This window comes from Scyliorhinus canicula, chromosome 13 (genome assembly GCF_902713615.1).
Source record: "Scyliorhinus canicula chromosome 13, sScyCan1.1, whole genome shotgun sequence".
NCBI lineage: Eukaryota > Metazoa > Chordata > Chondrichthyes > Carcharhiniformes > Scyliorhinidae > Scyliorhinus > Scyliorhinus canicula.
Genome location: NC_052158.1, coordinates 29669381 through 29687769, shown reverse-complemented (window position 1 = coordinate 29687769; position 18389 = coordinate 29669381). Strand labels below are relative to the sequence as shown.

The 18389-nt window shown below is 47.2% G+C and overlaps 1 protein-coding gene across 1 annotated transcript in view; it reads right to left on the bottom strand.

Annotated features, from left to right (window-relative positions):
- The window catches only part of LOC119976357 (butyrophilin subfamily 2 member A1-like), a 47386-nt gene extending 31594 nt beyond the window's left edge, over window positions 1-15792 (bottom strand). Inside the window, exons 1-2 of the mRNA XM_038816841.1 lie at window positions 15633-15792; window positions 7161-7281 (exon numbers count right to left, since the gene is read on the bottom strand). Of these exons, the coding sequence (XP_038672769.1) occupies window positions 7161-7215 (55 nt within the window). The 5' untranslated portion in view covers window positions 7216-7281; window positions 15633-15792. The remainder of the gene's footprint in view (window positions 1-7160; window positions 7282-15632) is intronic.
- Between the last annotated feature and the right edge of the window lie 2597 nt (window positions 15793-18389).

The window sequence follows — 18389 nt, the reverse complement described above, 5'->3', positions numbered from 1 at the left end:
GGAATGGGAGGGAAGAATTGGGGATATATATACACAAGTGGCTGGGGGAACAGGGAGGCGAGTGGGTGGTGAAGATCAAAGAGAAATGGGAAGCATGGTTGTGAGGGGAGATCAATTGGGGAGCATGGAGTGAGGCACTGCGTAGGGTAAACGGGACCTCCTCATGTGCAAGGAGGAGCCTGATACAGTTTAAGGTGGTGCACAGGGTGCATATGACTCGGGCGAGAATGAGTGGGTTCTTTCAGAGGGTAGCAGATGAGTGTGAGACGTGTGGGCAGGAGTGTTCGCAGTCTTAGCCAGGATAGTGGAGGAGGTGGACCCGGACCCTTTGGTGGCGATATTTGGGGTTTCAGAGAAGCCGGAGCTCATGGAGAGGAGAAAGGCCGATGTCTTGGCCTTCGCCTCTCTGATTGCACAGCGGCGAATTTTGCTGGAGTGGCGGTCGGCATTGCCACCGGGAGTAGCAGCTGGATTGGGTGACCTGTACGACTTCCTGCGATTAGAGAAGATAAATATGAGTTAAGGGGCTCTTCAGGGGGGGTTTGAGGAAAGGTGGGGGATGTTTGTGACCGTGTTTGAGGGGCTGTTCGTTTCGGGGGAGGTGGGGTGAAAAAGGGGACAAATCTACAGCCTGTATAGTCGAATATAGGGAAGCATGATTCCCGGGGTGTTTGTTCACTGTAACCTGTTTTCATACATGTTTGTAATAAAATACATTTTAAAAAAAATATTCAGACTCTGCTTCCACCTCCTTTGGAGAAAGAGCGTTCTACAGCCACAACTCTCTGAGAGAAACAACTTCTCCTAATCTCCATCTTGTGTATTCTAGATTCTCCGGCAAGAGGAAACATCCTCTCCATATCGACCCTGTCAAGGCCACTCCGGATCTTCTATGTTCCAGTCAAGTCACCACTTACTCTTCTAAATTCCAATGGATACAATCCTAACCTCTCTAACGTTATCCTCACAAGACAACCCACCGATTTCTGGTATCGGTCTTGTCAACCTTCTCTGAACTGTTTCCAATGCATTTAAATCCTTCCTTAAATAAGGAGACCAATATTGTGCACAATACAGCAGATGTGATCTCACCAATGCCCTGTAAAAACTTAGCATAACCTCCATACTGCTATGCTCAATTCCCCTTTTAACAAACAATAAAATTATATTAGCTTTCCGAAATACTTACTGTACATGCATACTAGAATCATAGAATTCCGACAGGAACAGGAGTGGACCATTCAGCCCGTCGAGCAGGCTCTGCCATTTAATGAGATCCTGGCTGATCTGTGGCCTAACTATATACCTGTCTTTGGCCCATATCTTAACACCTTTGCTTACAAAAATCTATTTATCTCAGATTTTAAATTATCACCTGATCTAGCATCAATTTACATTTGTGGAAGACAGTTCAAAACCTCTACCACACATTATGAGCAGAAGTGTTTCCTGACATCTTTTCCGAATGGTCTGGCCCTAATTTTTGGTCCAATCTCCAACCAGAGGAAACAGTTTATCTTTATCTGTGCTGTCTTTTCCTGTTAATGTCTTGAAGACTTCTATCAGATCACCCCTTAAACTTCGAAATTCTGGAGAAAAGACATCTAATTTAGACCCATAGAATTGCTACAGTACAGAAAGAGGCCATTGGGCCATTGAGTCTGCACCAACCCTACCTAGGCCCACTCCCCCGCCCTATACCTGTAACCCCACCTAACCTTTAGACACTAAGGGGCAATTTAGCATGGTCAATCCACCCAGCCTGCACATCTTTGGATTAACCTTTTGTGATTCATGCACTGAGGTACCCACATCTCTCAGCATCTCAGAGCTCTGCAAACTCTCACTATTCAGATATTATGATTCTTTTTTATTCTCCCCGGCCAAAATCGACAATTTCACATTTCCCCACATTTTACTCCATTTGGCATATCCCTTTGTTGCCTCATGTCCCCTTATCAATTTACTTTCCACCTATCTTTGTGTCATCAACAAATTGAGCATCCATATCTTTGGTCTCTTCAGCTAAATCATTCATATAAACTATAAAAAGTTGAGGCCCCAGCACGGATCCCTGTGGCACAACATTTATTATATCTAGTCAACCAAAAAATGACCCATTATGCCTCCGATGTTTCTTGTTAGCTAGCCAATCTTCTATCCATGCCAATATGTTACACTGAATCCATCAGCTTCTGTTTTGTCTATATTTTATAGTTCATTCACGGGATGAGGGTGTCGCTGGCGAAGTCAGCATTTATTGCCGATCTCGAATTGCTCTCGAGAAGTTGGTGGTGACCTGTCCTCTTGAACAGCTGCAGTCTTGTTGGATACGGTCATTGCCTGGCACTTGTGTGGCACGAATATTATTACTTGTCAGCCAAAGCTTGGATATTGTCCATGTCTTGCTGCACTTGGACATAGACTGCTTTGGTATCAGAGTCCAGATTGGCCCTGAACATTGTGAAATAATCAGCAAACATCCCCACTTCTGACCTTTCCGCAATAACCTTTGCTGTGGCACCTTTTCAAAAGTATTTTGTAACATAGGAGCAAGAGTAGGCCATTCAAACCATTGAGCCTGCTCTGGCATTCAACGTGATCATTGCTGATCACCCACTTCAATGGCTCTCCCCCCCCCCCCCCCCCCCCCCCCCCCCCCCCCACATTGTCCCCATAACCCTCTAAGTCATTGGTATTTAGAGAGACCTCAATCTCTGCTTTGAACACACTCAATGACTGTTTCCACAGCCCTCTGGGATAGAGAATTGGAAAGACAAAGGCAGCAGGTGCATGGGAAAACCACTTGCTGCAAGTCCCCATCCAGGCCACTCACCATCCTAACTTGGAAATACATTGGTCGTTCCTTCACTGTCGCTGGGTCAAAATCCTGGTACTGCCTCTCTAACAGCACTGTGGATGTACCTACAGCAGTCAAAAAGACAGCTCGCCATCCTCTTATCAAGGGCAATTAAGGATGGACAAATAAATGCTGGCCTAACCAGCGAGGCCGCATCTTGCAACAAAAATGAATAAAAACTCATAACCCTCCGAGCAAAACTATTTCTCCTCATCTCGGTAACTGGCATTCCCCCTTATTTTCAAATTGTGTCCCCTGATTCTAGACTCCACAACCAGGGGTAACATCTTACCTGCATCTACCCTGTCTATTCCTTTAGGTTTCAATTGAAAATGAAATGAATGAAAATGAAATGAAAATCGCTTATTGGCACGAGTAGACTTCAAATGAAGTTACTGTGAAAAGCCCCTAGTCGCCACATTCCGGCGCCTGTTCGGGGAGGCTGGTACGGGAATTAGATCACCTCTCATTCTTTGACAGAGAATACAGACCCAGAATCCCCAATCTCTTTCGATATGACAGTCCTACCATCCCTGGTACAAGTCTGGTGAACCATTGTTGCACCCCCTTCTTTGGCAATAATAACCTTATTGGGGTAAGGGGACCAAAACTGTACACAGTACACCAGGTGCGGACTAACTAAGCTTCTATACAATTGAAGCAACACCTCATCACTCAAATTGTCTTGCAATAAAGGCGAACATACCATTATTCTTCTAATAGCTTGCTGCATCATCATGTTAGCCTTCAGTGACCTATGGGCATGAACACCCAGGTCCTTTTATACATCTATACTTTCTAATCCATTTTGGACCAAAAGGATAGGTCGGGGTACTTTCTAGAGGGTATGAAGTTAAATTCAGTGGCTATCCAAAGAGACCCGAGGGTTCAGGTGCATAAGGGTTGCACGGTGCTGCAATGGTTAGCACTGCTGCCTCACGGCGCTGAGGACCCAGGTTCAATCCGGGTCCCAGGTCACCATCCCGTGTGGAGTTTGCACATTCTTCCCATGCCTGCGAGGGTCTCACCCCCACAACCCAAAGATGTGCAGGCTAGGTGGATTGGCCATGCTAAATTGCCCCTTAATTGGAAAAAAAAATGGGTACTCTAAAATTTATTTTTAAATAGGTTTCAGGTGCATAGATCTTTAGATAGCCATGAACAAGTGCAGAAAGTAATCAAAAAGGCTGATGGAAATTCTGGCCTTTTTATGTAGTGAACTGGAGTATAAGGACACAGAAGTTATGCTTCAGCTTTACAAAAGCCTGGTTAGACCCCACTTGGAGTCCTGAGAGCAGATCTGGGCACCACAGCTCAGGAAGGATATTTTGACCTTGGAGGGAATGCAACGTTGGTTTAATACATCAACTTCAGCGGTTAAGTTATGAGGAGAGGCTGTATGGGGTGGCACAGTGGTTAGCACTGCTGCCTCACAGTGCCCAGGGACCCAGATTCAATTAAAGCCTTTGGTGACTGCCTGTGCGGAGTCTGCACTTTCTCCCTGTGTCTGCGTGCGTTTCCTCCGGATGCTCCGATTTCCTCCCACAGTCCAGAGATGTGCAGATTAGGTGGGTTGGTCATGATAAATTGTCCCTTAGTGTCCAAGGATGTGCAGGTTAGGTGGGGTTACAGGATTACAGGGATAGGATGGGGGAAGTTGGCCTAGGTAGGGTGCTATTTCAGAGGGTCAGTGCAGACTTAATGGGCCGAATGGCCTCTTTCTGCACTGTAGGAATTCTACGTGTCTAAATTAGACCCATTTTCTCTAGAATTTAGAAGGTTAAGGTGTGATTGATCGAAGTCTTCAAGATATTAACAGGAAAAGATAGTGTAGATAAACTGTTTCCTCTGGTTGGAGATTCTAGAACTAGGGGGCATAGAAATTAGGGCCAGGCCATTTGGTAAAGATGTTAGGAAACACTTCCACTCATAATGTGTGGCAGAGGTTTTGAACTGTCTTCCACAAATGTAAATTGATGCTTGATCAGGTGATAATTTCAAATCTGAGATAAATATATATTTGTTAAGCAAACGTATTAAGGGATTATGGGGCATAGACAAGTATATAGAGTTAGGCCACAGATCATCCAGGATCTCATTAAATGGCAGAGCATGCTCGAGGGGCTGAATGGTCTACTCCTGTTCCTATGTTACCGCGTAAGAAACGCTCTGCACATCTGTTCCTCCAACCAAAGTGGTGGAGCTCACATTTTTCCATCTTCTATTCCATCCACCATGTTCTTGCCCACCCACCAAGTCTGTCCAAGCACTCTTGAAGCCACATTGCATCTTCCTCACAACGCACATTCCCACCTGGCTTTATGTCGTCTGCAAATTTGGAAAGATTACATTTGGTCCCCACATCCAAATCATTTACATATTGTGAACAGCTGGAGCCCCTCCAGTCACAGCTTGCCAACCCAAGAATGATCCATTTATTCCCACTCTGCCAATTTTTAGTCCATGCCAGCATATTACTTCCTGTTCCTGCGCTTTAATTTTGCTAATCAACCTCCTGTGGGAAAGTACAGTACATCTACTTGTTCCCCTTTAACCACAGCACATGTTACTTCTTCAAAGAACTCCAATAAATTGGTTAAGCATTATATCCCTTTCAAAAAACCATGGGCGGGATTCTCTGCCCCACCGCGCCACATTTCTGCTTCACCCCGCCGGCAGGATGCTCCGTTACGCCGGCTGGCCAATGGGGTTCCCCATTGTGGGGTAGCCCCACGCCGTTGGGAAACCCCCGGGCTGCTGGCAAAACGGATTATCCCACCGGCAAGAATCCAGCCCTATATTGACTTTGCTTGATGTCTTTGAATTTTTCTAAGTGCCCTGCTATAACGTCTTGAATAACAGCTTCTAACATGTTCTCTATGACAAATGTTAAGCTAATTGACCTGTAATTTCCTACTTTCTGTCTCTCCCTGTTTGAATAATAGGAGTTTACATTCATGGGGCGAAATTCTCCAACCCCACGCAGGGTCGGAGAATCGCCCGGCGGCGCCGATAATCCCGCTCCCGCCATGTTCAAAATTCTCCCACCCGCCATAAAACGGCTTTCTTCAAATACCGCCGCCCGCCTCGGAGAACGGCTGGTGCCGGCGGGATGCCATTGTTTATTGAGGCCTAATTCGGATGGGCCGAAGTCCCGCCGACGTGGCCACGGGTCACGTCGGCGAAAATCAAAGTTGGTTTATAACGGCGTCAAACATTGATGATGGTTGACGCCGTTCAGCTTGGAGGTGGGTGACAGGCCGGGGAGAAAGATAAATTACCTACTTCGAGTGCGGGGGGGGGGTTGTGAAGAGAGAGAGTGAAATCACTTACTTTAAGTGCCGGTGGGTTGGGGGGAGGGTTTGTGAAGAGAGAGCGTGAAATCACTTACTTTGAGTGCCGGGGGGTAGGGGTGAGGGGGGTGGTTGGGGGGGGGGGGTGGGTGGGGGCTTGTTGGGGGTGGGGGGGTGTTGGGAAGAGAGAGAGATAAATCACTTACTTCGAGTGCCGGGGGGTAGGGGTGGGGGGGGTGGTTGGGTTGGGGGGGGGGGGGAGTGGTTGGGTTGGGGGGGGGGAGTGGTTGGGTTGGGGGGGGGTCGGTGGGGGTGGGAGCTATTTATATCATGTTTCGCCAGGCGGCGTTGATGATGTCGCCCGACGTCAACCGACGCGCCACTTCCGCAGCGGGGGAAACTGACGCGTACAGCGTCACTCCGCTGCTGGCCCTTTCGGGACGGGAGATTTCGGGCTGATAAGCGGGCCCCGACGCCTGAGTCACCAGCGCCGTTTTTGCCCGCTGGTCAAGGGCGTCACGATTGTCTTCGGTGAATTTCGCCCATTATTTTCCAATCTAATGAAACCTTCCCCCGAATCTAGGGCATTTTGAAAAATTAAAACCATCACATCAACTATCTCACTAGCGAATTCTTTTAAGGCCTAAGGAGGAAGTCCATCGGACTCGGGGACTGTCAGCCCACAGTTGCAACAATTACTTATTACCAATTCCCCAACAGTTGCAATTTTCTGGAGTTCCTCCCTCCCTTGCATCTCTTGATTTACAGCTATTTCTGGGATGTTACTTATATCCTCTATAGTGAATACCAATGCAAAATACCTGTTTAATTATCTGCCATTTCCTTATTAATCAGTGTTCACCCCCAGACTCACTTTCTATAAGACACTTTGTGAACTCATTTCTTTTTCAAATATCGATAGAAACTCTTATCGGCCTTCATTTTTCTATTTCTAGCTAATTTTTCTCGAAGAATTTATATAGATACATCAGTATGTTGCTTCTTACCAGTAATTGAAGCTACTCGCAGGAGAAGAATAAGAATAAAATATCTCCTCTTCATCTTTCACAGGATCACCAGGAGAGCTAGTCATCAAAACCATGAGCACTGCATGATTTTCATTAGAAGCTGTAAGAAATATTTCAGGCTTCATTTATACTGTTGTTCAATACCAAACAAATTCAGAACACAATATCGATTGAAGATGGATCTACCAAGAACCAAATGAAAAAGTTACAATTGTTGTGCGATCTGTTACAGGGGCAAATGCCGCTTAAATTGTAGCAAATTAACATAACTACCAAATGTTGCAATATCTTTGGATTAAGTGATGCAGGTGTATGGGAAGTGGGGAATTTGTAGCTTGGTGTGTAACAATCGCGTCTCGGAGTCACAAGGCTGCATTCCAGAACATGAGCACAGAAATCTCGGCTGATACCACATCCAGTGTGGGCACTACGCTGTCAGAGGGCTGGTACCGAGGGAGCACCGCACTGTCGGAGAGCCGGTACCAAGTGGGCGCTGCACTGTCAGAGGGCCGGTACTGAGGGGGCGCCATATTGATTGCACGCACCAGTGACTGTGAGAACTATGCTCTCTCTGCGTCCTAAGTGTAAATATTTATTTTGTTTTTCCCATTTGAAGTTGATGCCAGTACTATTAATACAAGAATGGGTACTGTGTAATGAGAATGGAATCATTGGCAATCCAGTTGTGCGAGACTCTTGGGGCTGAGCGGCCATAATATGATAGTGAAGAGTGATGTAGTGGAGAGTGAAGTAGTTGATTCTGAGACAAGAGTCCTGAATCTTAAGAAAGGAAACTAGGATGGTATGCGGCGCAAGTTGGCTATGATAGATTGGGAAACATTACATAAAGGGAGGACAGTGGATAGGCAATGGCAAACATTCAAGGAGTGTATAGGGGGACTGCAACAATTGTTTTTTCCTGTCTGGCACAGAAGTAAAGTGGGAAAGATGACCAATCCGTACAAGGGAAATTAGAAACAGTATTCGATCCAAGGAAGACGCATACAAATTGGCCAAGAAAAACAACAGGTCTGAGGATTGGGAGCTGTTGAGAATTCAGCAAAGAAGAACTAAGGGATTGATTAAGAAGGGGAAAATGGAGTACGAGAGTAAGCTTGCAGGGCAGTTAAAAATGGACTGCAAAAGTTTCTATCGGTATGTGCGGAGAAGACATCTACAGGTCCCTTACAGTCAGAAACAGGGGCATGTATAATGGGGGTAACAAAATGGCTGAGCAACTAAACACATACTTTGGTTGTGTCCCCATTCAGATACCAGAAATGTTGGGGAACGCAGGGTTTAGTGAGAGAGAGGAACTAAAGGAGATCAATATTAGTAGAGAAATGGTGTTGGGAAAAATGATGGGATTGAAGGCTGATAAATCCCCAGAACCTGATAATTGATCATTCTTTTCCCGCGTTGAGTGTCTTTAAGACAGAAATTGATCAATTCTTGATTTCTCGAGGAATTAAGGGCTATGGGGAGAGAGCGGGTAAATGGAGTTGAAATCAACCATGATTGAATGGAGGAGTGGACTCGATGGGCCGAATGGCCGTACTTCCGCTCCTATGTCTTATGGTCATGGTCTAATTAAGGGGCAATTTAGAGTGGCCAATCCACCTATCCTGCATGTCTTTAGGTTGTGGGGGTGAAACCCACGGGCGGACATGGGGTGAATGTGCAAACTTCACACAGTGAGGTGAGCCAGCAGTGCTAACCACTGTGCCACCGTGTCACCCTGGGCCTGATAATCTGCACACCAGAATACCTAAAGAAGTGGCTCTAGAAATAGTGGATGCATTGGTGGTCACCTTCCAGGGGTACACACTGGAACATTTCCTGCAGATTGGAGGGTGGCTCATGTAACTCCACTATTTAAAAAGGGAGGTAGAGAGAAAACCGAATTATAGACCAGTAAGCCTGACACCAGTAGTGGGGAAAACTCTAGAATCCATTATCAAAGTTTTATAGCAGAGCACTCAGAAAACAGTGGCAGAGTCAGTATGGATTTACAAAAATCATGCTTGTCAAATCTATTGGAATTCTTCGTGGATGTAACGAGTAAAGTTGATGAGGGGGAGCCAGTGGCTGTGGTATATTTAAACTTTCAGAAGGTTTTGACAAAGTCCCGCATAAGAGATTAGCGTGTAAAATTAAAGCACATGGAATTAGGGGTCGTGTATTGAGATGGATAGAAAACTGGTTGGCAGACAAGAAACAAAGAGTAGGAATTAATGGGTCTTTTTCAAATTGGCAGGCAGTGAATAGTGGGGTACAGGGATCGGTGCTGGGATCCCAGCTCTTCACAATATATTAATGATTTAGATAATGAAAAAAAATGTTATATCTCCAAATTTGCTGATGACACCAAGTTGGGTGGGAGGGTGAATGTTATGGGCAACGGTTTAGAGAACACCAAAGTATATCATAGAGTTCACCTGACCCACAATTTTAAATAAATTTTGGTTATGGGGAGCACAAGGGCCCACTTTACAGGTGTGGTGCAACAGAGATCTAAAGTATGTTGAAACAAAAACAATGCTTAGTCTATGAATCCAGATAACATTTTATAAACACACATTAAACATCTTATCAACTACCAACACTGATAATCCCCAAAGATACAATACTCTATAGGTAACCATTAGTAACTTTCCTAACAACATCCATAAGTCAAAAAACCCTTGTTAACAAAGACAGTAGGTTTGCATTCCTTACAGAAACAGGTATTATTTTGAAATCATCAAGTGATCTGGAGACATTCTTTAGTAGGCAGAGAGAGAGAGAACACCCCCTTGGTTTTGATGCAGCTCTCCAACTGAAAATGAAACTAAAACTTAGAGCCAAAAAACAGCTTCCAACTCAAACCGAAAGTAAAAAGCCAGAAACACAGCTCAGCTCCACCCACATGATGACATCACTGCAGCTATTTGATTCACAAACTTCTCTTAAAGGGACCCTCACATGACAGTGAGGAGGATGCAGAGATCCTACAATGTGATTTGGAAAAGTTGAATGAGTAGGCAAATGAATGGCAAATGCAGTAAATTTGGTGAAATGTGAGATTATCCACTTTAGTAGCAAAAACGAGAAGGCAAACTATTATCTGAATGGCCCTAAATTCGGAGAGGGGAATGTGCAATGAGACCTGGGTGTCCTTGTACACCAGTCATTGAAGATACGCATGCAGGTACAGCAGGTGGTAAAGAAGGTAAATTGTATGTTGGCCTTCATTGTGAAAGGATTTGATTATAGGCGCAGGGATGTCTTGTTGCAGTTATACTGGGCCTTCGTGAGGCCACATCTGGAATATTGTGTGCAGTTTTGGTCTCCTTATCTGAGGAAGGATGTTATTGCTCTAGCGGGGGTGCAGTGAAGGTTTACCAGACTGGTTTCTGGTATGGTGGGACTGATGTATGAGGAGAGATTGAATTAGTTAGGGTTGTATTCACTGGAGTTCAGAAGAATGATGGGGGATTTCATTAAAAAGACCTATAAATTCTAACAGGACTGGACAGGGTGAATGCAGAAAGTATGTTCTCGATGGTGGGGGTGTCCAGAACCAGGGGTCACAGTGTGAGGATACCCAGTAGACTATTTAGGACAGAGATGAGAAATGTCTTCACCCAGAGAGTGGGCGGCCTGTGGAATTTGTTACCACAGGAAGTGGTTGAGGCCAAAACATTGCATATTTTCAAGAAGCAGTTAGATATAGCACTGAGAGCGAAGGGGATCAAAGGACACAGGGAAAAGCGGGATTAGGCTATTGAGTTGGATGATCAGTGGAGCAGGCTCAAAGGGCCGAATGGCCTCCTCCTACTCCTACTTTCTAAGTTTCTATCACTGTCCCACTTCAACTCCATTTCAACCCATTTTCCTGCATGATCCTCATATCACTTGATGCTTTTACTATCTAGAAATCTTGTACTGCCAACAGGGGAACGTTTTCTAAAAGGTAATAGGAGGAGGGTCGATGACAGGGGACGCCTGAGGGTGCGCCTATGGATGCGGGCTGGAGGCTGGCCCAAGAGAAGCTACGGTTGATTGACAGGGGGCGGGGAGGGGGGGCATAGGGGGGTCCCCCAACCAGGCTGATCACGTGGAACGTACAAGGCTTGAATGGGCCGGTCAAGAAGGCTTGTGTGTTTGCACATTTAAAAAGATTGAAGGCGGATGTGACCATGCTACAGGAGACTCACTTGAAGGTGGGGGACCAGATTAGACTGAGGGAGGGATGCATTGGGCAAGAATTTCATTCAGGATTTGACTTTAAAATGAAGGAGGTGGCGATTTTGATCAATAAGTGGGTGGGGCTTGAAGTGGGAAGTATAGTGGAGGACTCTGGGGGGAGGTATGTTATGGTGAGTGGGAAACTGAGAGGGGTTGCCAGTGGTATTAGTGAACTGGGACAACATCGAATTTATGAGGCGAGTGCCGGGGAGGATACCTGACCTGGACTCTCATCGACTGATTATCGGCGGGGATCTTTAATACGGTCCTGGATCCGAGACTGGACCGGAGGGCGAAAGATTTTTCATTCTTCTTCCATGTGCACAAGGTGAACTCCCGAATAGACTTTTTTGTGTTCGATAAGACGTTGTTGGCAGGGGTGGTAATAGTTGTGTTGGACCATGCCCCACACTGGGTGGACCTACAGGTGAGCAGAGGGGGGCCTAGCAGAGGGGGGCCCGCAATGGAGGCTGGATGTGGGACTGTTAGCGGAGGAAGAGGTGTGTGAACTGGTGAGGAAGGCCATCCCGGGATATGTGGAAATTAATTATATGGGGGAGGTCTCAGCAAGTACGTTATGGGAGGCACTAAAGGCAGTGGTCCTGGAGGAGTTCATTTCAATTCGGGCACATAGGGAGAAGGTGGAGCTAGAAAGGCTAGAGGAGGAAATCCTGCAGGTGGACAGGAGATAGGAGGATGCCCCGGAGGCGGGGCTGCTAAAGGAGCGGAAGAGGCTGCAGATGGAGTTTGGGTTATTATCTACAGAAAAGGCGGTGGGGCAATTGAGAATGGTGAGTGGGGCGTGTATGAATATGGGGAGAAGGCGAGCAGGATGCTAACGCACCAGTTGAGGAAGCAGGAGGCAGAAAGGGCGATTGGGAAAGTAAAGGACACAGGTGGGAATATGGTCTTGGACCCGGCGGGGTGAATGGGGTGTTTAGGGACTTCTATAGCAAGCCAGCCAGGTACTCCACAAGCTAGGTATGAGCCGTTATCCCCAGCCGGGGTGGAGGGAATGAGGCCATTTCTAGGGAGGTTGGAGTTCCCGAAGGTGGATGAAGAGTTGGTGGAGGGCCTGAGGGCCCCAATTGGGTTGGTAGAAGTAGTGGAGGGGCTGGAGGCGATGCAATTGAGCAAGGCCCTGGGTTCGGATTGGTGCCCCGTGGAATACCCCGGGGATATTGGGACTGCTGCTGGTAAGGGCTTTCAATTATGTAAAGGAGCTGGGAGTTCTCACCCCGATGTTGTCGCAGGCGTCGAACTCCCTCATTTTAAAGCGGGATAAAGACCTGGAACAATGTGGATCACAGAGACCGATTTCCCTGCTAAATGTAGATGCCAAACTATTGGCTCAGATCTTGGCCTCGAGGATCTAAGATTGTGTGCCGGGGTATAGGGGAGGACCAGATGGGATTCACGAAGGGGAGGCATCTGGCGGCCAACATCACGAAGTTACTTAATGTGATCATGATGTCTCCAGAGGTAGATGTGGTGGTTGTCATGGACACAAAGAAGGCCTTTGATCAAGTGGAGTGGGAATACCTATGGGAGGTCCTGGGGTGGTTTGGGTTTGGGCAGGGATTTGTGGACCGGGTCCGGATGTTGTATCAGGCACCGGTAGCGAGTGTGCGGACGAACGGGTGAGTTCAGACTACTTTAGGCTGCACCCAGGGACGAGGCAGTGATGCCCACTTTCCCAACAGCTGTTTGCCCTCGCTATAGAGCCATTGGCAATGGCCTAAGAATGCCAGGGGACTAGCGGGGGATAGTACGGGGGTGAGCACAGGGTCTCACTTTACACGCATGATTTACTTCTATACATTTCAGACCCGCTTTGGGGGGGGGGGGTATTGGAAGGATTATGAGGATATTAGAGGAATTTGGGGTATAAATTGAGTGTGGGCAAGAGTGAGGTCTTTGCGATTCAGGCAAGGTGGCAGGGGAAGAGATTCAGTGAAGTGCCGTTCAAGGTCGTAGGGGGGAGCTTTCGGTATCTGGGTATCCAGGTGGCACGGGAATAGGAGCCGATGCAAAAGCTGAATTTGGGTCGGCTGATGGAACAGATGAGGGGGGAATTTCGGAGGTGGGATGCGCTCCCGCTGTCATTGGCGGGGCGGGTACAGACAGTTAAAATGATGGCTCTCCCGAGATTCCTGTTCGTCTTTCAGAGCCTTCCAATTTTTATCCCCAAGATGTTCTTTAAAAAGGTGAATGCCATGATCTTGGGATTTGTTTGGGCGGGTAAATCCCCGAGGATGATGAAGGTGCTGCAGGAGGCGGGGGGAGGGGGGGGGGGGGGGGTGTGCTGGCTCCTCCAAATTTTATAACTTATTATTGGGCAACAAATATAGCAATGGTCAGGAAGTGAGTAGTGGGAGAGGGGTCAGTTTGGGAGCGGGTGGAGGCAGCCTCATGTAAAGACACAAGTTTGGGGGAACTGTTAATGTCACCTCTGCCGTTCTCGCCAGCCAAGTACTCCACAAGCCTGGTAATAGTGGCAGCCCGGAGGGTCTGGGGACAGTGGCGGCAGCACATGGGGCTGGAAGGGGCTTTGGTAGAGGCACTGATATGTGGCAACCACCGGTTCACTCCGGGAGGGGGATTGGATGGGGGGTTCCGGAAGTGGCAGCGGGTGGGAATCGAGAGATTTGGAGATGTCTTTATGATGAGGGCTTCCCGAGCTTGGAGCAGGAGTTTGAGTTGCCCGGTGGGAACGGGTTCCAAGTGAGGGACTTTGTGCGGAGGCAGGTTTCGACCTTCCCGCACCTGCCGCCCCAGGGGCTACGGGATAAGGTGGTGTTGTGAATAGGAGTATGGGAGAGGAAGGTTTCAGAGATCTATAAGGAACTGATGGAGTGGGAGGAAGCCCCGATAGGGAAGATGAAGAGAAAGTGGGAAGAAAAGCTGGGTGGGTTGGATTATGGGAGGAGGCCCTGAGATGAGTCAAAGCATCCTCGTTGTGTGCCAGGCTCGGCCTGTTACAATTCAAGGTGATCCACAGGGCACATATGACGGTGGCCTGGATGTGCAGGTTCTTTGAGGAGGTGGACGATAGGTGCGAACTATGTCCAAATGTTTCTGGGTGTGTCCGAGGCTGAGGGGGTTTTGGCAGGGATTTGCTGGCATCGTGTCAGAGGTATCAAAAGTGAGGGTGGTGCCGAGTCCAGAGGTGCCGATCTTCGGTGTGTCAGAAGGCCCGGGAGCCCGGGGGGATAAGAGAGGCCGATGTCCTAGCCTTTGCCTCCCTGGTGGCCCGGGGACAGATCTTACCAGGGTGGAGGGACTAGGAACCCCTGAAGTCAGGGGGTATGGGTTAGCGACATGGCGGGATTTCTCAGACTCGAGAAAATTAAATTTACCTTGAGGGGATCGCTGCAGGGATTTGCCCAGAGGTGGCAGCCATTCATTGCCTTCTTCTATAGAAATTAAGCTGTCAGCAGGAGGGGGCGGGAAGGAGACATGGGGGGGGTCGAATAAGGTCAGAAAACCAGTGGGAAGGGAGCTGGGGAAGGAGGTCCTGTTTGTATAAGACATGTTGGCTGGGGTTTGCTACTGGTGGAGGGAGGGGGATGTTGGTTATATTGCATTGTTCTTGTTGAAACCTGATTGAAATTGTTAAAATTATAAATGCCTCAATAAAACATTTTCCAAACAAAATATCTAGAAATCTATTGATCTCAGTCACGAACATACACAACGACTGGAGCCTCCACGGGGCAGAGATTTCCAGATTCACCAGCCGTACCCGAAGGCCGGAATGAGGAATTCCGCAGCCGATTAGCTGAAAACGAAAGTGGATGTCAAACTGCAGCAGACCACCGGGGGGTGGGGGGGATCTCACAGATGATGTGAGATATCATGACATTGACAACAAAATCATTCTGAAGCATTACATTGTCAAACGTATTTGCAACAACGCGGTTAATAACTTCTTCAACACTAAACTGTATGTAGTGTAAGGCTTGATTCACTGGAACCCGGAAGAGCGCCGAGCTCCAGCTTGTCCGGATACTTTTATGTAACTTTTTGATCACTCTTTGTTTAAAAACTATAACATTCTTGTCACCCTGTCTGGTTATTCAGTGGTGCTCGCTGTCGGGAGCACGCGTGGGGCTCCCGAGGGTGGGGAGTAACCCCAACCCAGCTCACACTCTGGGGGTGAGGGGTGACTCCATCAGGAAGAGATCCTTCAGGGGCCACCCGCTTCACTTTGAAACTCACCTTTCACATCTGATGTTCCTCAGGGCAGCCTCATCTCAACAACTCTCCTGGCGAAGATTGCAGTGGAAACCCTTTTACCCCTGTCCCCTTGTTCAAACTGGTATCGGGGGTGGGTGGGGGATTTTATGGGTGTGAAGTTGACGTCTGTGAAATCGACAAAACTAATTTCGCTGCAATGACTTCCCACGATCGAGAGAGGGAGCTCAGGAGTCAGGCACGAACGCAGGCAGCTGGGAACTCTGCAACTGGGCAGTTGAGGAAGTGTTGTCATGGGGCAGTTTGATCGTTTAAAAAGTTGCAATTAGTATTGATATAGGGGGCTGTGGCGAGAGCTGGTCAGTGGCGTTAGTTTAGAGTTGAAAGGGCTATGAGGGGGATTAGTTTAGAGATTGATAGGGAACTATGGGGAGAGGGAGTGCAGTGGAATCAATGCAGGATTGATACAAGGAGAGACAGTGGGTATTGTTTGTGAATGATGTAATGCCATTGGGATTAGTTTTGGATTGATGGAGGCAGAACAGAGGGATTTGTTTGGGAAATACAGGTGGCTATTAAAATGCAGGGGCTGTTTAGCACAGGGCTAAATCGCTGGCTTTGAAAGCAGACCAAGGCAGGCCAGCAGCACGGTTTGATTCCCGTATCAGCCTCCCCGAACAGGCGCTGGAATGTGGCGACTCGGGGCTTTTCACAGTAACTTCATTTGAAGCCTACTTGAGACAATAAGCGATTTTCATTCATTTCAAATCGCCACAGTGATGACCATGGTGGTGATTTAAATTGAGGATCACCACACCTCAAGAGAGGGCCAAAGTTGAGAAAGCGGAGTCCTCATGAATAATTTCAGCCAGTACAGGAATTGAACTGGTCCGCTCTGCATCACAAGCCAGCAATCCAGCCAACTGAACTAAACAGGGGCACTGAGATTCCTTTAGGGTTTATATGGGCCAAGGGGAGAGAGATGGGGAAAGCGGCATTGCTTTGGGATAACAGCTATTAGGAGAGACAAGCAGTACGATTAGTTTGGATGAGATATTGGGGCAGTATACTTTGGGAGTGATACACGGCTATGGAGAGAGTATGGGAAAGTGGGGTTAGTTTGGGATTGATATAGGGCTATCGGAGAATATGGGAAAATGGGGTTAGTTTGGGATTGATATAGGGCTATCGGAGAATATGGGAAAGTGGGGTTAGTTCAGGATTGATATAGGGCTATCGGGGAATATGGGAAAGTGGGGTTAGTTTGGGATTGATATAGGGCTATCGGAGAATATGGGAAAGTGGGGTTAGTTTGGGATTGATATAGGGCAATTGGAGAATATGGGAAAGTGGGGTTAGTTTGGGATTGATATAGGGCAATCGGAGAATATGGGAAAGTGGGGTTAGTTTGGGATTGATATAGGGCTATCGGAGAATATGGGAAAGTGGAGTTAGTTTGGGAGTGATATAGGGCAATTGGAGAATATGGGAAAGTGGGGTTAGTTTGGGATTGATATAGGGCTATCGGAGAATATGGGAAAGTGGGGTTAGTTTGGGATTGATATAGGGCAATCGGAGAATATGGGAAAGTGGGGTTAGTTTGGGATTGATATAGGGCAATTGGAGAATATGGGAAAGTGGGGTTAGTTTGGGATTGATATGGGGCTATCGGAGAATATGGGAAAGTGGGGTTAGTTTGGGATTGATTTAGGGCAATCGGAGAATATGGGAAAGTGGGGTTAGTTTGGGATTGATATAGGGCTATCGGAGAATATGGGAAAGTCGAGTTAGTTTGGGAGTGATATAGGGCAATTGGAGAATATGGGAAAGTGGGGTTAGTTTGGGAGTGATATAGGGCAATTGGAGAATATGGGAAAGTGGGATTAGTTTGGGATTGATATAGGGCTATGTGGAGCACATGGAGTTTGGGATTTTTCTTTATTTTGAGGGATGTGGGTGTCGCTGGCTGGGCCAGGATTTCTTGCTCATTCCTACTTGTCCTTGAACTGAGTGTCAGGAATTTCCAGAGGCCAGTTAAGAGTCAACCACATTGCTGTGGATGTGAAGGAACATGTAGGCCAGACTATGTAACCATGGCTCATTTCCTTCCCTGAAGGGCATCACAAAACCAGATGGGTTTTTATAACAATCAACAGTAGTTTCATGGTCACCATTACTGACTAGCTTTATAATTATAGATTTATTCATTGAATTTAAATTCCAATATCTGCTGTGGCAGAATTGTTGCCAATTTAATGGGATACTGTCCCACGAGCGTCACCAATAATATTGCTCTTTAGAGTCGCCAATATGATACTGAGACTCTTTTTATGAGATGATGTTATATCCCAATAGCGTCGCCAATACTGTGGGTGTTTCTGTTTCTCTTACCGAACCACAAGGCTTTCCCGTATATCGGCCAAATGACCACACAACTAGTTAGTCAGTTCAAGTTCAAAGATGGTTTATTTACACACAAGGGTTACTTCGACATGCAAGCAAAATATACTACAAGTTAATCTACACCTATCAACTACAATAACCTATACTTAACTTCAGGCGACCGACACTGTGCAAGTGGATAAGGCTGGTGGCTGATAAGGTTGATCACGTGGATGGTTTGAAGAAGTGGCTCCGTCTCTGCTGGGCTCATCCATCAGGTAGCGATCGTTGGTCTTGAACTTGGCCGTCTGATCGTTATGCTGCAGTTGGGCTGGCACAGACCGGGTCCAAAGGAGGCTGGCACAGGCCGGGTCCAAAGGAGGCTGGCACAGGCCGGGT